General features: G+C 47.4%; 7 protein-coding genes across 7 annotated transcripts; 5 read left to right on the forward strand and 2 right to left on the reverse strand.

The window, feature by feature from the left end:
* The first annotated feature begins 2,538 nt into the window (after positions 1-2,538).
* Positions 2,539-3,919, forward strand: FOIG_11000 (uncharacterized protein). The gene is made up of 2 exons (XM_031211529.1): positions 2,539-2,741; positions 2,798-3,919. The coding sequence occupies exons 1-2, from the start codon at positions 2,643-2,645 to the stop codon at positions 3,881-3,883; spliced, it is 1,185 nt and encodes a 394-aa protein (XP_031058713.1). The 5' UTR covers positions 2,539-2,642; the 3' UTR covers positions 3,884-3,919.
* A 461-nt stretch (positions 3,920-4,380) lies between these two features.
* On the forward strand, positions 4,381-5,792 carry FOIG_11001 (uncharacterized protein). Its single transcript, XM_031211530.1, has 2 exons — positions 4,381-4,844; positions 4,901-5,792. The coding sequence occupies exons 1-2, from the start codon at positions 4,631-4,633 to the stop codon at positions 5,740-5,742; spliced, it is 1,056 nt and encodes a 351-aa protein (XP_031058714.1). The 5' UTR covers positions 4,381-4,630; the 3' UTR covers positions 5,743-5,792.
* A 694-nt stretch (positions 5,793-6,486) lies between these two features.
* FOIG_11002 (uncharacterized protein) lies at positions 6,487-7,624 on the forward strand. The gene has a single exon (XM_031211531.1). It carries the CDS (start codon positions 6,505-6,507, stop codon positions 7,555-7,557), a length of 1,053 nt encoding a protein of 350 aa, XP_031058715.1. The 5' UTR covers positions 6,487-6,504; the 3' UTR covers positions 7,558-7,624.
* A 241-nt stretch (positions 7,625-7,865) lies between these two features.
* On the forward strand, positions 7,866-8,783 carry FOIG_11003 (uncharacterized protein). Its single transcript, XM_031211532.1, has 2 exons — positions 7,866-8,673; positions 8,740-8,783. Coding segments are annotated over exons 1-2 (714 nt in total). The 5' UTR covers positions 7,866-7,960; the 3' UTR covers positions 8,741-8,783.
* Positions 8,784-8,804: 21 nt separating this feature from the next.
* On the reverse strand, positions 8,805-11,444 carry FOIG_11004 (uncharacterized protein). Its single transcript, XM_031211533.1, has 5 exons — positions 11,330-11,444; positions 10,881-11,278; positions 10,251-10,833; positions 9,532-10,198; positions 8,805-9,481 (listed from the first exon to the last, which is right to left on the reverse strand). Exons 1-5 carry the CDS (start codon positions 11,357-11,359, stop codon positions 8,937-8,939), a joined length of 2,223 nt encoding a protein of 740 aa, XP_031058717.1. The 5' UTR covers positions 11,360-11,444; the 3' UTR covers positions 8,805-8,936.
* A 224-nt stretch (positions 11,445-11,668) lies between these two features.
* FOIG_11005 (uncharacterized protein) lies at positions 11,669-12,050 on the reverse strand (the record flags this gene model as incomplete). The annotated part of the gene is made up of 2 exons (XM_031211534.1): positions 11,669-11,905; positions 11,955-12,050. 2 exons carry the CDS (start codon positions 12,048-12,050, stop codon positions 11,669-11,671), a joined length of 333 nt encoding a protein of 110 aa, XP_031058718.1.
* A 1,264-nt stretch (positions 12,051-13,314) lies between these two features.
* Positions 13,315-14,229, forward strand: FOIG_11006 (uncharacterized protein; the record flags this gene model as incomplete). Its single annotated transcript, XM_031211535.1, has 1 exon — positions 13,315-14,229. One exon carries the CDS (start codon positions 13,315-13,317, stop codon positions 14,227-14,229), a length of 915 nt encoding a protein of 304 aa, XP_031058719.1.
* Between the last annotated feature and the right edge of the window lie 127 nt (positions 14,230-14,356).

Here is a 14,356-nt window from a genome sequence, read left to right on the forward strand (position 1 = left end):
ATAAGGGCCGGCCGCGACTCCTTTCGGATAGCGAAGAAGAAGCTATCATATGCTTCATCATTTGGATGCAGAAGTCCGGTCTTCCGGCCTCTAAAGGCGAGATTGAAGATGCAGCAAATACAATAAGAAGCCGCCGTGATGCTGCTGCGCAGCCGGTCTCAAAGATGTGGTACAGTCGCTTCCGTGACGATCATCCCGAGCTTGATACATCGATTTTGAAGTCGAAAGAAGCTGCTCGCTATGAGTATGAAGAAGCCGGCGTGGAGGAGACGAAGCAGTGGTTTAAACGACTTTCTGAAGTCATCACCAGATACGGGATCGGCGCCTCAGAGTGTTGGAATGCTGATCAAGCCGGAATTAGAGTCGGAATACTGCGAGAGCGTGTGCAATGCCTCGTCGTACGTACCAAGAAGAAGACTCCAACAGAGGTATTCTCGCCGGAAGATAGGGAGACTTGTACGGTAATTGGTACGGGTAACGCCGCAGGAGCAACTACTCCTCCTTGGCTTATCTTCAAAGCTTTTCCAACGATCGAGTGGTCAGATATCGATGGTGATCCTAATATGCGCTTTGCACAGTCGGAAACAGCTTTTTCCAACGCCGAGATAACGCTCGAGTGGGTGAAGCACTTTAACCGGTGGTCTTGGGAGAAATCTGCTACTGTACAACATCGTCAGCTGGATTTTGAGCAGTGGTTTGGGTGTAATGAGCACCTAAAAAGCGAATTCAACCCTATTACTCCATATGATACGCCTCCGGGCACAGAAGGAAAGGAGGAAGAAGAGCTCATATGGCGGTTGCTCATAATCGACGGCTTCTCCGGTCACGGCTCCTTCGCCTTCAGAGAATATTGTATAAAATTCAATATCCTCGTTGCTTTCCTTCTTCCTCATTCAACACATATACTTCAACCGATGGACCTAGGCGTTTTTCAGTGGTTAAAGAATGCACACCAAAAAAGGCTGCGAGAAGCTTTGCGGAAGGGAAATCTGACGTTTAACCGCCGTGACTTTGCAGGCTCCTTCAAGGTATGTGTTAGCAGCTCACATCTTCTCCAAAAGATCCCTCTTTTCACATACTAATTCTCACAATATCAGGAGATCTTTGAAGAAGGCTTCACAGCTGCCCACATCATCGCCGGCTTCGAAAAGTCAGGCATTTTCCCGCCAACCGAGGTGCCGGCGGTTAGTTATCTGCTGAAGAAGAAGTTAAAGACTCGTAAGGCTATCGATCCGGCGCTATCTTCGCTTTTACCGGCGGAAAATCGCTTCCCTTTGGCCTCTGATACAGCAAGGGATGTCAGCAACCGCTATCACGATATTCTAAGCTCCCCAACGCGCCGGGGACTTGAAGCTGTACAGAAGATTGTTAGCGAAGCTATTGTACTTGAAGATATCGTGAAAAAGCACGTTGCCAATCGTCAGGAGCGTATTGAAAAGAGATATCATCAGAGAAAGCGTGGAAAGCGAGGAAAACCGGTAGGAGATTATTTTCATAATATAAGCTTAGAAGAGCTTCGTGAACAACAGGCTGAATTTATTAAAGTAGGAGCAAAGGCTGAGCAGAGATCTCAGCTTCGGAATATACGATCTTTTGCAATCCGGCAGATGGAAGAGATAAAAGCTGAGTGGCAGCAAAAGAAGGAGGTTATCGTCGATGGCGTTGAAAAGAAGATGCGCTTTAAACAGTGGCTTGAACACACCAAAAGAGATATAGAATACGCTTCTCTTGATGCATCACGAGCGGAGATATCCTCACAACTGAAGAAGAAGGAAGATTACTTTATGATTGATACCCAGCTTGCCCCGGAAGCTCGTGAGGCTATTCGCAACGCCGGCTTTGCAGCAAAGCCTCTCTCAGCAGCAGATTTAACCGGCCTTCTCAACAGCGATGACTCTGTCGATTTTCAACTTACGCAACCGCCAGCTGATGCCGATTTTAACGAAGAAGATAGCCTCATCGATTTATCGGAAGAAGAGGAAGTCGCGATGCCCTCATCGCCGCCTTGCCTGCCTGACTACGAGTCCCCCCTTCCAACGGTGCCCTCAACACCATGCCCGGCTCAACACCAAGCCCAATTTCGCGATGCCCTTATTTCCCTCATTGAAGAAGAAAGATCTGCTATAGGAGCCAGTCACAGGCCTCAGGAAGGACAGGAAAGCACCCAATTTACTAGAGAAGGCGTCATCAATCGGCAGGCAAGCTTGCCGCCGCTGCAGCTATTTCCCTCTTACAGTTACAGTCAATAGCAGATATATCATCACAGGAAGCTTCATTTCAATTGATTCAGCAATTTCACCTCTGTTGACGCCTTCAGAATAAAGATACATTGAAAATGCCGCAAAACACACCAAAAATCGGGCCCAACGGGTGTCCCACCGTTTTGTGACTGTCCCGCCTTTTTGTGGCCAACTAAGCTTGCTTAGTTGGCCCCCCCCCGGCTCGAGCCAACGGGTAAACTCAATTGGGATTAAAGTGTGGATTCAAATCTGCCCCATGCATCATCCTTTCGCATTCCCGTATTCTTCTTGCCTCTCCCTCGTTGTGAATTACTTTCTATACTCGCAATATTACCTCGCTTTTTTCCTTTCTCGAACATTTTCCTCGGGTTCGAATTTTATATCGGTCAGCCAATAATCACGATGCAAGCTGAAGTCTCGCGGAAACTCCGTCAAGGTCATCGCAAGTCCCGTAATGGGTGCACTACTTGCAAGAAGCGTCACATTAAGTGTGATGAAAAGGTTGCTGTTCTTTCTTGCACTAATATTCCAACGCTTTGCTAAACTTCTCATGCTAGCGACCGGAATGCGCCAATTGCTCCATTTCTGAGAGAACATGTCACTACGCACCTCCGCAGAAACGCAAAACTGGCTCTTCTCCGTACGAAACAGAACTTACGACGCTATCTGCTTTCCCAGCAGCCAGTGTATTTGCAGACTTGCCAGTTCCCTCACCACCGGATCTACATGAGATCGAGTCCGATGACCTCTTTACTTTTGGCCACTTAAATCTGCTCTACCATGTTCAAGAACACATGGCTGACTGGATGATGGTGACGGACCGACTTCAGCCACTCGCCAACGGCTACATAACCACGGCATTAAAAACACCCTATCTAATGAATCAGCTTCTCGCTTTATCTGCAATGCACCTCAAGACTATTGACAAACACACGGCCCAGTCTTATATGAACACCGCGACACACCTCCGCAATCGAGCTCTCCGTGGTTTCAACAAGTGTCTTGACGATACCTCCGAATCAAACTCAACAGCTCAATTCTTCTTCGCCTCCCTCTTAGCACTGCACTACCTCGCAGAGACTGTGGCAGGTCTAGCTGACCAAGATTTTGCCATGACTCTCGACTGCATGGTGAATTATTTTAGACTTCATCGTGGAGCTAGAGTCATGGGTGAGAGAGCGAGCACGAGCTTTACAAACTCTAGGGTATCTCAGTGGCTGATGGATGCATCGAAAGAAGGATCCCATGACTCACATGCTACTTCTGCGGAATGTGCAGTACTCGCTTCAATGCTCGAAACATCTGAACTCAACGAGGAATCGAGAAAAGCCTGTGAGGAGGCGAGGGAGGCTCTCGGGTTTGTGGTACGTCGCATTCAAGGGCCCAACAGCTGGGGAGTACATGGCTTGATGGCGTGGTCGAACCTGATCCCGTGGCGATTCCTAACGCTTTTGGAGAAGCAAATTCCCGAGGCCCTGGTCATTCTAGCCCATTATGCCGTTTTGCTGCACCGCTTTCGTGCGTTTTGGTGTCTGGATGATATTGGGGAACGCTTGGTAGAGGGCATCTCGGGACTTTTAGCCACGTATTGGGCTAGATGGCTTCCAAAGCTGGGGGGGGAAATGAAGCCTAGTGATTTCTAGAATGGACATTAATGGTTGAAGACATCGAGTCCTGCAGTAATTACGATTACAGCACAGTGATGGTTTTACTCACTGGCTGGTGATCACATGTTTTTTTTTAGCTACGTTCATCGAGCTACTCATCTGTGCCGCATAATTTCTATTGCTTGGCAGATATCTGTCACCACACGTTAGTGTACGCTGCCGGCCTTCAACGTTGAGTACCTAGTAGGTTCTGCAATACACATTTTATGCGTAAACGGATCACGAAAAGCGATTGTTTAGGGTAGTCGATGGATCAAGTTCAACCAGATTTGACTCCACGGCTCGATCTGATGCGGAAGGTGGAGTACCACGTACTGAGCTATGACTGATCCATCATGTACCCCGCTTCTGCAGGTACTGTTATAAATTACTTTGATTACAACTTTGCATGGTGAAATTATGTGCTGTGATGAGTGGGGCCAGGGTATTCCTTAACAATAGCCTTACTCATGGTAGGTCTAGGGCCACATCGACTGCCAATCACGCTATTTACGCTGAACACGCCCAATACGCCCAGCACGCCGCTAAAGCAAGCTGGATGTTGGAAGACGCCATTTTCGCGCGTCCTTCCAGGGACACAGATGCTATCAAATTCATGATTGAGAATGAGAGGCAGAATGTATAAAGGGGGGAATGGCGTGTGCGATATGTTGAGTGAGTGTATCTTTCCCGCGACACTTTGAAATTATATTACCATTTCTTAACTCTGTTCGCTGTCCTTCCATGGATTCCACTACATTCAAACAGTATTGGCTACCAGAGAAAAAAGGCTTCGACTCCCTGCAATTGAGAGCTGTTCCAAAGGAATCACCCCAGCTTGGTCAGATCTTGGTCCGCATCAAAGCTGTCTCGTTGAACTGGCGAGATGGTATCGTCGCCATCGGCACTTACCCCTTTCCCGGCCCTGATGCCCTAGTTCCCGGAAGTGATGGTGCTGGTAAGTGACCACTAGCAGCAATAGTCTCCCGCTCACCAACTGACAGGCCTAAACAGGCATCGTCGAAGCGGTCGGGGAGGGTGTGACCGAATGGAAAGAAGGTGATCGTGTAGTCGCCAACTTCACCCAAGAACACATCGCGGGTCGTCTCACTCGAGATGTCGGCTTAACCCAGTTGGGCGGTGAAGCACAGGGCCTTCTCGGGGAGTACTTTATCTTTCCCAAGACAGGCGTGGTTAAGATCCCCGACTACTTATCCTTTGAAGAGGCTTCGTGCCTTCCATGTGCCGCCTTGACGGCTTGGAACGCCTTGTATGGGCTGACTCCTCTGCGGCCTGGCCAAGCCGTTCTTCTACAAGGTACTGGAGGCGTTTCCACTTTTGCGCTGCAGATAGCACACGCCGCTGGAGCCAAGACCATTGTGACTTCGTCATCTGACGATAAACTGGCGAAAGCAAAAGATCTTGGTGCAACGTATGGAATAAACTATAACAAGACTCCCGACTGGGCTGCGGAAGCCATGAAGATCACCAAGGGCAAGGGAGTCGATCACATCATTGAGATCGGGGGAACTTTGACACTTCAGGCATCATTCGATGCGATCGGTTTCAATGGACAGATCCACTGCATTGGGCACATCACCAATCCTGATCCGTTGGGTGCTGGTAAAGACCTTCGAGGTCCTGATGCGGCTTTCCTCGCGTTGGACCGTCTCTGTGTTGTTCGAGGTGTCGTGGTGGGATCCCGAGAGCAGCTACAAGATATGCTGGAGTGTTTTGAGACGAACGATATTCGACCAGTCATTGACCGCGTGTTTCCTTTTGAGAAGGCTAGGGAGGCGTATGATCACCTTTGGAGCTCCACGCATACCGGAAAGGTTGTTATTCAGGTTCCATAGACTATTTGAGCAGTAGGCTTTTATTGACAAATGAAATAAGATTGATCTTCTATTTAATTGACTGGCTCTGAACCTTTAATACGAGTCACGAGGCTTGTAATTGCGTTGTAATGCATTGTTCTTGGTAGATGTCAATGGATGAACTGCTTGCATGAAGGCCTCACAACGATGAATAATCATTGTCGAGCTCACCGTCGCTCCACGGGCACACGTTCTTCCGACCCTCGCCGCCACCTTCTCTTGATGGCGTCGATCAGTCACCTCAAACTTGACATTCACCAATGATGGAACAAGATAAGCCAAAGAAGAGAAAAGGGTCAAAGCACGACAAGACAGGCTGTTTGACTTGCCGCTATAGGTAATTTCTCAAACAAAATTGGTCACTACCAGTGGTGCTCTACTCACCGCCAACGCCAGACGGAAAAAATGCACAGAAAATACGTTTCCTAATTGCGGAACATGCATTCGATTGAACTTGGAATGTGTTCGAGATCCTATCCGGCGGGTCGTTCCACGTAGTGGCGATGGCAATATCCAACCACAGTTGACTCCGCATCAACTGGCTCCGACTACACAACTATCTCTATTACCGCTGAACCTGAACTCTCCCAAGAGACGCCAGGCAATGAACCACTACATCAGAGTCCTCTCGGAACTCTTGACTATAAGTAAAAGCAATAACTCATTTTTATCTGGTGCGTCGTGTCTGGTCCTCCCCTGATTTCTCGTATACTAAGATCTCAAGACTTTATCCCTCTGGCTATGGAGTCACCAGCTCTAGCTGAAGCCCTCATCGCATACTCATCTGGCCACATGTCACATTCAGACCCAAGTTACACTACCGTATCACTCACGGCACGGTCTAGAGCCTTGTGTGAGCTGTCAATGACGATCAGCCACCAAGACCAAACTGCTTCAGTCACTGAAACCGCACTATCCGCTTGTCTTGTTCTTTTGACTTCTGAGGTGTGCTTGGGAAGTCACCAGAGCTGGTATAATCACCTTGTCGGAGCCAAACATCTCATCACTTGTGCTCAAAGTCAGGCTGATGGGTCGCTCGTTCAGGGAGCCCAGGCACTGAGGTTGACATCAGAGGGGCGATGGATCCTCCGTAACTTTGCGTACCACGATATCATCGGTAGTGTAACCCTGGGAATTAAACCTCTGCTCAGTCCCGAATATCTAAAGGATATTACACACGAGTTTGATACCTACTTGGGCGTTGCTTCACCGCTTCTTGTATACATAGGCAAAACAACCTGCCTAAGTCTCAACCCCATCGATATCGAGTTGGGTATTCATCCATCAAGAAACCACCTGAGCATCCAGCATGAGATCGAAAGCTGGAAGTGTCCTAAAGGAACCCCCTCAACTCTTCAGGCTGCAGCCTATGCATACCGCGGTGCTGCGCTTATCTATCTTTACCGAAATATGCGCCGCCATCTTGAAATAGATAACAATTACTACCTCACCTTTGGGATACCATTGAGCACTCTGAATGAAAAGCTTCAAGCGATCGTGGCGAATACTTTGGATAGTATTGGGCAAGTACCCGAAAACGACGTTTCCGAGTCCTCCCTTCTGTTTCCTCTGTTTATTGTTGGAGGGGAAGTTGAACGTACTGATCAAATGGAATTTGTTCGTACGAGACTACAAGTGTCATATAACAAACGAAGATTTCGCAACATCTCGCGAGCGCTAGAAGTACTGGAGGAGCTGTGGGTTTATCGCCTGATTCAGGATGTCGTGGGCGGGGAACGACCAGATTGGGAGGATATCTTGAAGTCTAGCCAAGAGCCATTACTTCTAACATGAGGGAATCACACGCAAGTTCTAGACCGGATTACAAAGGTAGCTATTGACTGTCGCCATATCGCAGTAAACTACTCTTTCGACTGTAGAGACTTTGCCAATGACTGTTACATACTTGCTAAATCTATCTTATGAGTTTAATGTATGCTAATTGGACGTTTCGTATCCATATACTATTTGATTTGAAGCACCAGCCCAACCATGGCCTCCCTGATTATCCAGTTCGGGAAATCTACGGTCAAGATCATTCTCTTTGCTTACGGTTTCCGATATAAAGTGACCCCGCTTCAGTCATATCATCTGACCTGGGGCAATATAATACTCAATATCTTGCCCACTTCATTGCAGATAACTAGTCCTCAAATCCATCTCTCAAAATCATCACACCAAACAGCCAGCTTTCAATATGACCACCAAAACCCCGCACATTCCCCACATCCACCTCCTTTGCATGGAGGAACAATTCATCGACGCCTTCAACGTCGCTCGCAAGAGCCGCAAGCTGCCCGATTCCATCTCAATCGAGATCCACAACTGCGCTCTATCCCAACTCTCAAGCAAAGTCAAATTTGATACCGTCGTCTCACCGGCCAACTCCTACGGCCGTCTTGACGGCGCTTTTGACGACGCGATTTCTCGGCAGTTTTCACCGCGCGATGATTACCATGCTCTTACGGGCGTTGCGCAAGCTCAGCTGTACAAAACGTGGCGTGGTTTCGCACCGCCTGGAACATGTACCTTGGTAGAAATTCCAAAGGAGTTTGAAGCAAAATCCCGGAATGTTTATGGGACACGGCGTGTTGCGCTATGTCCGACAATGCGGATGCCTGCTGACGTGAGATGGGATAAAGAGGTTGTTTATGAGTGTATCTGGAGTTTGCTCTGTGCTATCGACAATCATAATGGCGATGCCTCTGAATATGATCAGATTCAGAGCGTTCTTATGACTCCGTTGGCAACAGGTGTAGGAAGGGTGAGTCCGGAAAAATGGGCGCTGCAGACTGTTCTGGCTATGAAGCATTTCGTAGAGGCTTCTGATAATCCGGAGAAATGGAGTTCTTTGCAGTGGGCTGATCTAGGCAGAACTTGTGCTGAGACGCAACTTACTTGGACAAAGTAGTATGTCCGATTACGGATTATGTCACTTAAACATGAGTTATCAATGAAGGCGGATGCATGGTGCAGGAAGCCGATTACCGAGTTCCCAATGCCGTGTTATCTGTTTGAGGATTAATCGTATAGCTGCCAATCCCCCATAGATCTATGACGCAAGACTGCGCTTAGTACTATTATGTTCCAGGGTGACTCTTATATTTATCCTCAAAGTGACGACCAGTAATGCTTACACAACGTTCTGATCTCATTGCAAAGTCTCGCAGAAGTTAAGCTTCCAGATTTGCAGATACGCGCCAACTCTGCCATATCTCGTAAAGAGCAATCTCATGATAATGAATAAAATCAAAGGTACCCTCTTTCCATCTGCAATGGATACATGGTGATACATCACCCACTTCACCACCTTCCGATGTCTCATGATGACAAGCCAGAGAGCGACAAAGCGGATGCAGTTTCCGGTATGGATACGAGCGCTCAGAAAGTACATTCCCCGTGACATCCTCAAAGCACACCGCGCATTTCCAATTTTGTTCGGAAGCGCCAGTGGGTTCATGGTTGTAGCGATCTGCTAATCCGCAAGAACTTGATGCCCCAAGGGTCTTGATGAGCTCGTCAAGCTGGTATTGTTTAACGTCCCATGAGTCATCATTGTTCTGTAAGCATACCGCAAAAGATACTCCCAGTAGGGGTTTAATCAGTTCTGATATGCAATGTGCGATGAACTGAGGGGATGCCTGCAAGCCTTCTGTATAGCGGTTGAAGTGTTTTTGGAATCCGGACATAAAGACTCTCACTTCGGCTTCGCCAGAACCTGAGTAGTAGGAATTAGCGCTGTTGATATACATGGTAAACGGTTCTTACGATCGGTGGTGCCTTTCGCGGCGGCTTTGAAGAGACAGAAGAGCCTGGCGAGTATGCCTTTGAAGTGTTCATAGCTCTCTGCACTAGGCGCTACTCCCCTCATACGTAAAGAAATTGTAAGTGAATCCCGAAAGTCCTTAATGTAGCGCGATCCGCAAAGATAGATCTCATTAGCGCGAGTATCGTGTAATTCCTGGTAGAATCTACTAAGTCTTCTTAGGGATTGATCGTGAATGGAGTCAAGATATCGGCGGCCGTTGGACGATACAGGGAGCTCCAATCTCCACGATGAAAGCTCCAAACAAAAGGTGTGCCATTTGATTTCTTGGCCGTCCTTTTCGCGGTAGTTTCCCATGATTGGAAACTTGCAGGCATGGCAATAGTATGCAGCCTCTCGACAAAAGTGTAACATGCAATAGATTCTACTGTCGATTAGATGATAATCACTGTCCTCAGTGAAGACTATCTCGCATCGATCACACGTGAAGTGGTGTGCGTGGTACCGACGATCAAGTACTGCCACAAAGTCACCTATAATAGTCTCCTGGCATTTGTGGCACTGTACATCCCGTCGTCGAATATAGTCTTCCTCGCATAGTGGCTCTGATTGAATGCGATTTTCCTCTTTCGATAGGCGATAGCCATTTTGGAGAGAAACCCCGCAGTCCTAAGTAATTGGCGTTAGCTGAGATAGTTCGACCGTTAAGTCTTGTACTTACAGAGCAGGTGAAACATCCGACATGCCACGTTTCGCCTAATACTCTCACTTCATGGCCAGTGATAGTCTTGTGACAGCCATAGCAAGTAGATGTGCTGGCAAGCGCATAAGGCCGTAATATTTGGACGTCCGACCAGCTGCCAACCTTTTCGGTTCGGAATGACGGTCGCACTAAATCTTTGGCGAATGAAATTGCCTTCTCTCGCGAGACTCTCACCAAAGAAGCAGATTTCTTTTGAGACTGCGCTGGACCTGTATCCACCTCTCTGACCGTCCCCGTATCAGAATCCACGTCTTCGATTTCTAGTTGCTTCATCTCAGATTGAGCTTTAATGAAGACCCGTCTGTATGCCTGGCTGTTGATAACGAGATGGTCGAACTCAAAATCGAGCTCAGAAGGTGCATTACCGGAAAAGGCCTCGAGGTGAAAGAAACTGAGATTGGCAGCATCGTTATCGAAAATTGACTCAGAGTCCATCTTGACGCTCGGGTTGCAGGATCGCAGGGACTGGGCTTCTGAGGCAGCCGCTTTTATCCTCGGTGTATTCTGCCGAATGTCCTTCTGGATGTTGGATAAAGTCTCACTAGCCATCTTAGTATGAAGATAACGATGAATGTCATTTCCACTTACAGTTCAAGAAGATTCAAAAGAAAGGTAATAGATGACTGCTGCCCTCTGAGCGCACCTAGCAGCTCCTTCAGGCGGTCTTGGTTCCAGATAAACTTGATCTTAGCCCAGACTCCTGGGTTCTTAGATCGAAGACTTCGTGTTTCTGCCTCGAGGCAGCTGAACACAACCATACATCCAGTTAACGCTGTTTCAAAAGCCGTCCAGACTTCTGTTTTCGATGCCCATGCTTGTGCAAGGTCATCTCTTCGAAGGATCTTCATTTGCAGTTCTGATAAACCGATACTTATTATAGTTGACTCGGAACATATCATGGCGATGACTGCTGGGACGTCTTGATATTCTCCAGCGAGATCGTGGAGCTTCTTGCACGTTGAGAGACATGTCGCAGTCAATCCGACCTAAGCAGATATTAGTTTTCTATGGTTACAAATACTGGTAGCGCTGTTTACCACCGAGCTCGCGATAGACAGCGGATCCATCGCGAAATGTTCAATATCAAGCCTCAATCATCAAAGCTGTGAAAACGAGTCCGTGAACAAGACAATAGAGCCTTGAAAAATGAGGGGTTACGTCTTTTTGTTGAAACGAGGGTCCCAGTAAGAGCCTAGAGAGCTGAGCTGATGGTGTGCACAGCCTCATTAGACAGCCCCAGGTTCCAAAGTGGCTGCTAAGGCTGACTTGGAATTCCGCAGTCGACGTAGAAATTGAGTCAGGATTCTCTACTTAAAACGTCGATAGAAATAAAGCTGTCGTTTGTGACGATATTTACTTCAACCTAACTGGACCCCTTATTCGTTGTTGCTATCAACGATGAGCTGAGTAATGACAACTTTCATTTCCATTCCAGGATATGTCGCAACATGGAACTCGATCACCTGATCACTCCCATCGTTATCATTTCCCTTATACCGATTTTCCGAAGTGATACTATTGCCTTGCCTGGTGGCAATCTCAAGGCCTGTTTTCGCAGAATCTGATTCGACGACCCCAGCCTTGAAGCCTCCCATCAGCGGAGCATCAAGTCCCTAGCAAACAGTAAGCTCTAGTTGAGGTTTGATTTCTAGTGCTACTTACAATGGCGAAGTGAAATCGATGACTTTCGTCTAAATGTGCCCAGAAAGAGAGGCCGGTAGATGTCCCCGACACATCATTGTACGCAGTGAACGTCATTTGTCCATAGGGGCCCACCGACTCAGGCGCCGTAAGGTACTTTCCAGCATTAAATAGCTCTTTTCGAGAACTATATTGAACTGAGTGGCGTTCTGGACTGTGCATTGATACCAGCGATGCCTATCACAAATCTCATCTGAGGGGCGAGGGTCATCGCATTCAGAGTCTATGAGTTGTCAGAAAAGAACGTCGTGATTTAGGTTCGGATGATCATACGTCTTTCACCTTTTATATCAGCTTCAGCTGATGATCAAGAACGGTGGCGATGTCGATAATAACCATATGGTGCGTTGGAGGTAGATCATATGATGTCTTGGCTTCTGCTGGAGCAGGCTGAGAGAAACAAGAACACACGTACTCACATTGAGGAATCCACACCTGCATTTATACCTCATCCAACTTCTAAGTGTTTGCGTCCAGATGTTCGATCTATCTGAACTATTGAACCTTAAGTTCTTAGACGCGATGATAGAAACGCGGGGTCAACCCATCCTGACGATTACTCTTCCTTTGATTTCTATTCCATGAATAATGGATACACACAATTTGCACGTCAAATGGAGAAGAGTGTCACATTCCCTTCAGTCTGTTGGTGTTGGGTGTAGTTCATCTACGTTGCGGTTGGTACTTGGACGTTTCGATCAAAGTAGTCAGGATATCTTTTCTGGCAAGAGCATACTGAAATTTGAACCAAGATTAGTGATGAACTATTATTCCACTATACTCTCAGCCGCAGGCGTATACTGGCGAATGGGGGTTAGCTATCTGGTTGCTTGACTTTAGCTCGTATCAAAAAGTCTGTCCTGACAATCAGCTTTCATCTACTAGACGTGGTGGCAGGTCACTGGGACAGCAACCTTCATTCAACAGGAAATTAACCAAACATAGAATATTTCATTATGCATAAAATAACTCTCTTCTGGGCTGATATACTGCTGGGAATTAATTAACATTTAGCAGTCAAAAGGATCAGAGCCAAGCGTTCAAAGTGGGGGTCCAACAAGGTCGATGATTGGCTAGCTCGCATTTTATTGCCCTTCATTGGATGTTCAAGCAGGACCTTCATAAAGTTCCTACTTTATGATGGAGCAGTATTTATTGAAATGCGAGACTCCTTGCTTCTCGGGTCCTTAGTATTCTTAAGTCCGGAGTCCGTACACATATTTAAGCTTGGGTATCGTCACTGATCTCTCGAAATTCCTCCTCCATATCAGCTCACACAAAGACGAAAACATCATTATCAAAGACCTCAATTCCAATCACAATGTCTACAGTTCAAGCATATCCTTTTGACCCAACCAAAGATATACCTTCCCTCACTGGGAAGGTTATCTTCATCACTGGCGCAAACACCGGCCTTGGAAAAGCCACTGCTATTGAACTGGCCAAACACTCTCCTGCCCATATCTACATTACTTCACGAAACTCCGCCAAGGGGAATGCTGCGCTTGAGGAAGTCAAGAAGACAGCCAGTGAAGGCATCAAGGCCTCTCTGTTGGAGCTTGATCTCTCCAGTTTTGAAAGCATAAAGTCTGCTGCTGCCGAGTTTCTCAAACGCGAGGACAAACTTGACGTTCTCTTGCTGAACGCTGGTGTCATGGGTGCTCCACCTACCCTGACAAAAGATGGTTATGAGATGCATATGGGAACCAACCATCTCGGGCATGCTTTGCTTCTCAAGCTTCTCAAAGCAGTCCTTGACAAGACTCCCGATGCTCGTGCTGTGCATCTCAGCTCTGCCGGATTCCGTCATGTCGGGCCAGCTGGTATCGAATTCGATACCCTCAAGTCCGCAAAGAGCGAGACAGCTTTACCTTACCGGTATGCCCAGAGCAAACTTGCTTGTCTTCTTTACGCAAGAGAAGCATCCAAGCGATACCCCAATTTCAAGAACATAGCCATCAACCCAGGCGAAGTTCAAACAGAACTCTTTACTCGCGAGGCAGGAGATGACTTGATGAAACACCTCCAGGAAAACGTGGCCTCTAAAGTCGCAATTCCTATTACGGAGGGTGTCAAGAATCATCTTTGGGCTACTACTGCTCCGGATATCGAGAATGGAGAGTTCTATGAACCTGTTGGAAAGACTGGTGGGTTGGAGGGTCATGGGTTGGATGATGAGATGGCGAAGAGGCTTTGGGATTGGACTGAGGAGCAGCTGAAAGATCAGGTCTTGTAATTTGGTGTTGTTTCAGCCCTCTCACCCAATCATGCATGGAATTACAGCTAGACCGATCGGTGTAGCCTTCACCGGCTGCATGCATTCCTTTCTAGTTGGGAATCTCCATATCTGTGTAACAGTGTCA

Source organism: Fusarium odoratissimum (assembly GCF_000260195.1).
Source record: "Fusarium odoratissimum NRRL 54006 unplaced genomic scaffold supercont1.20, whole genome shotgun sequence".
Classification (NCBI taxonomy): Eukaryota; Fungi; Ascomycota; class Sordariomycetes; order Hypocreales; family Nectriaceae; genus Fusarium; species Fusarium odoratissimum.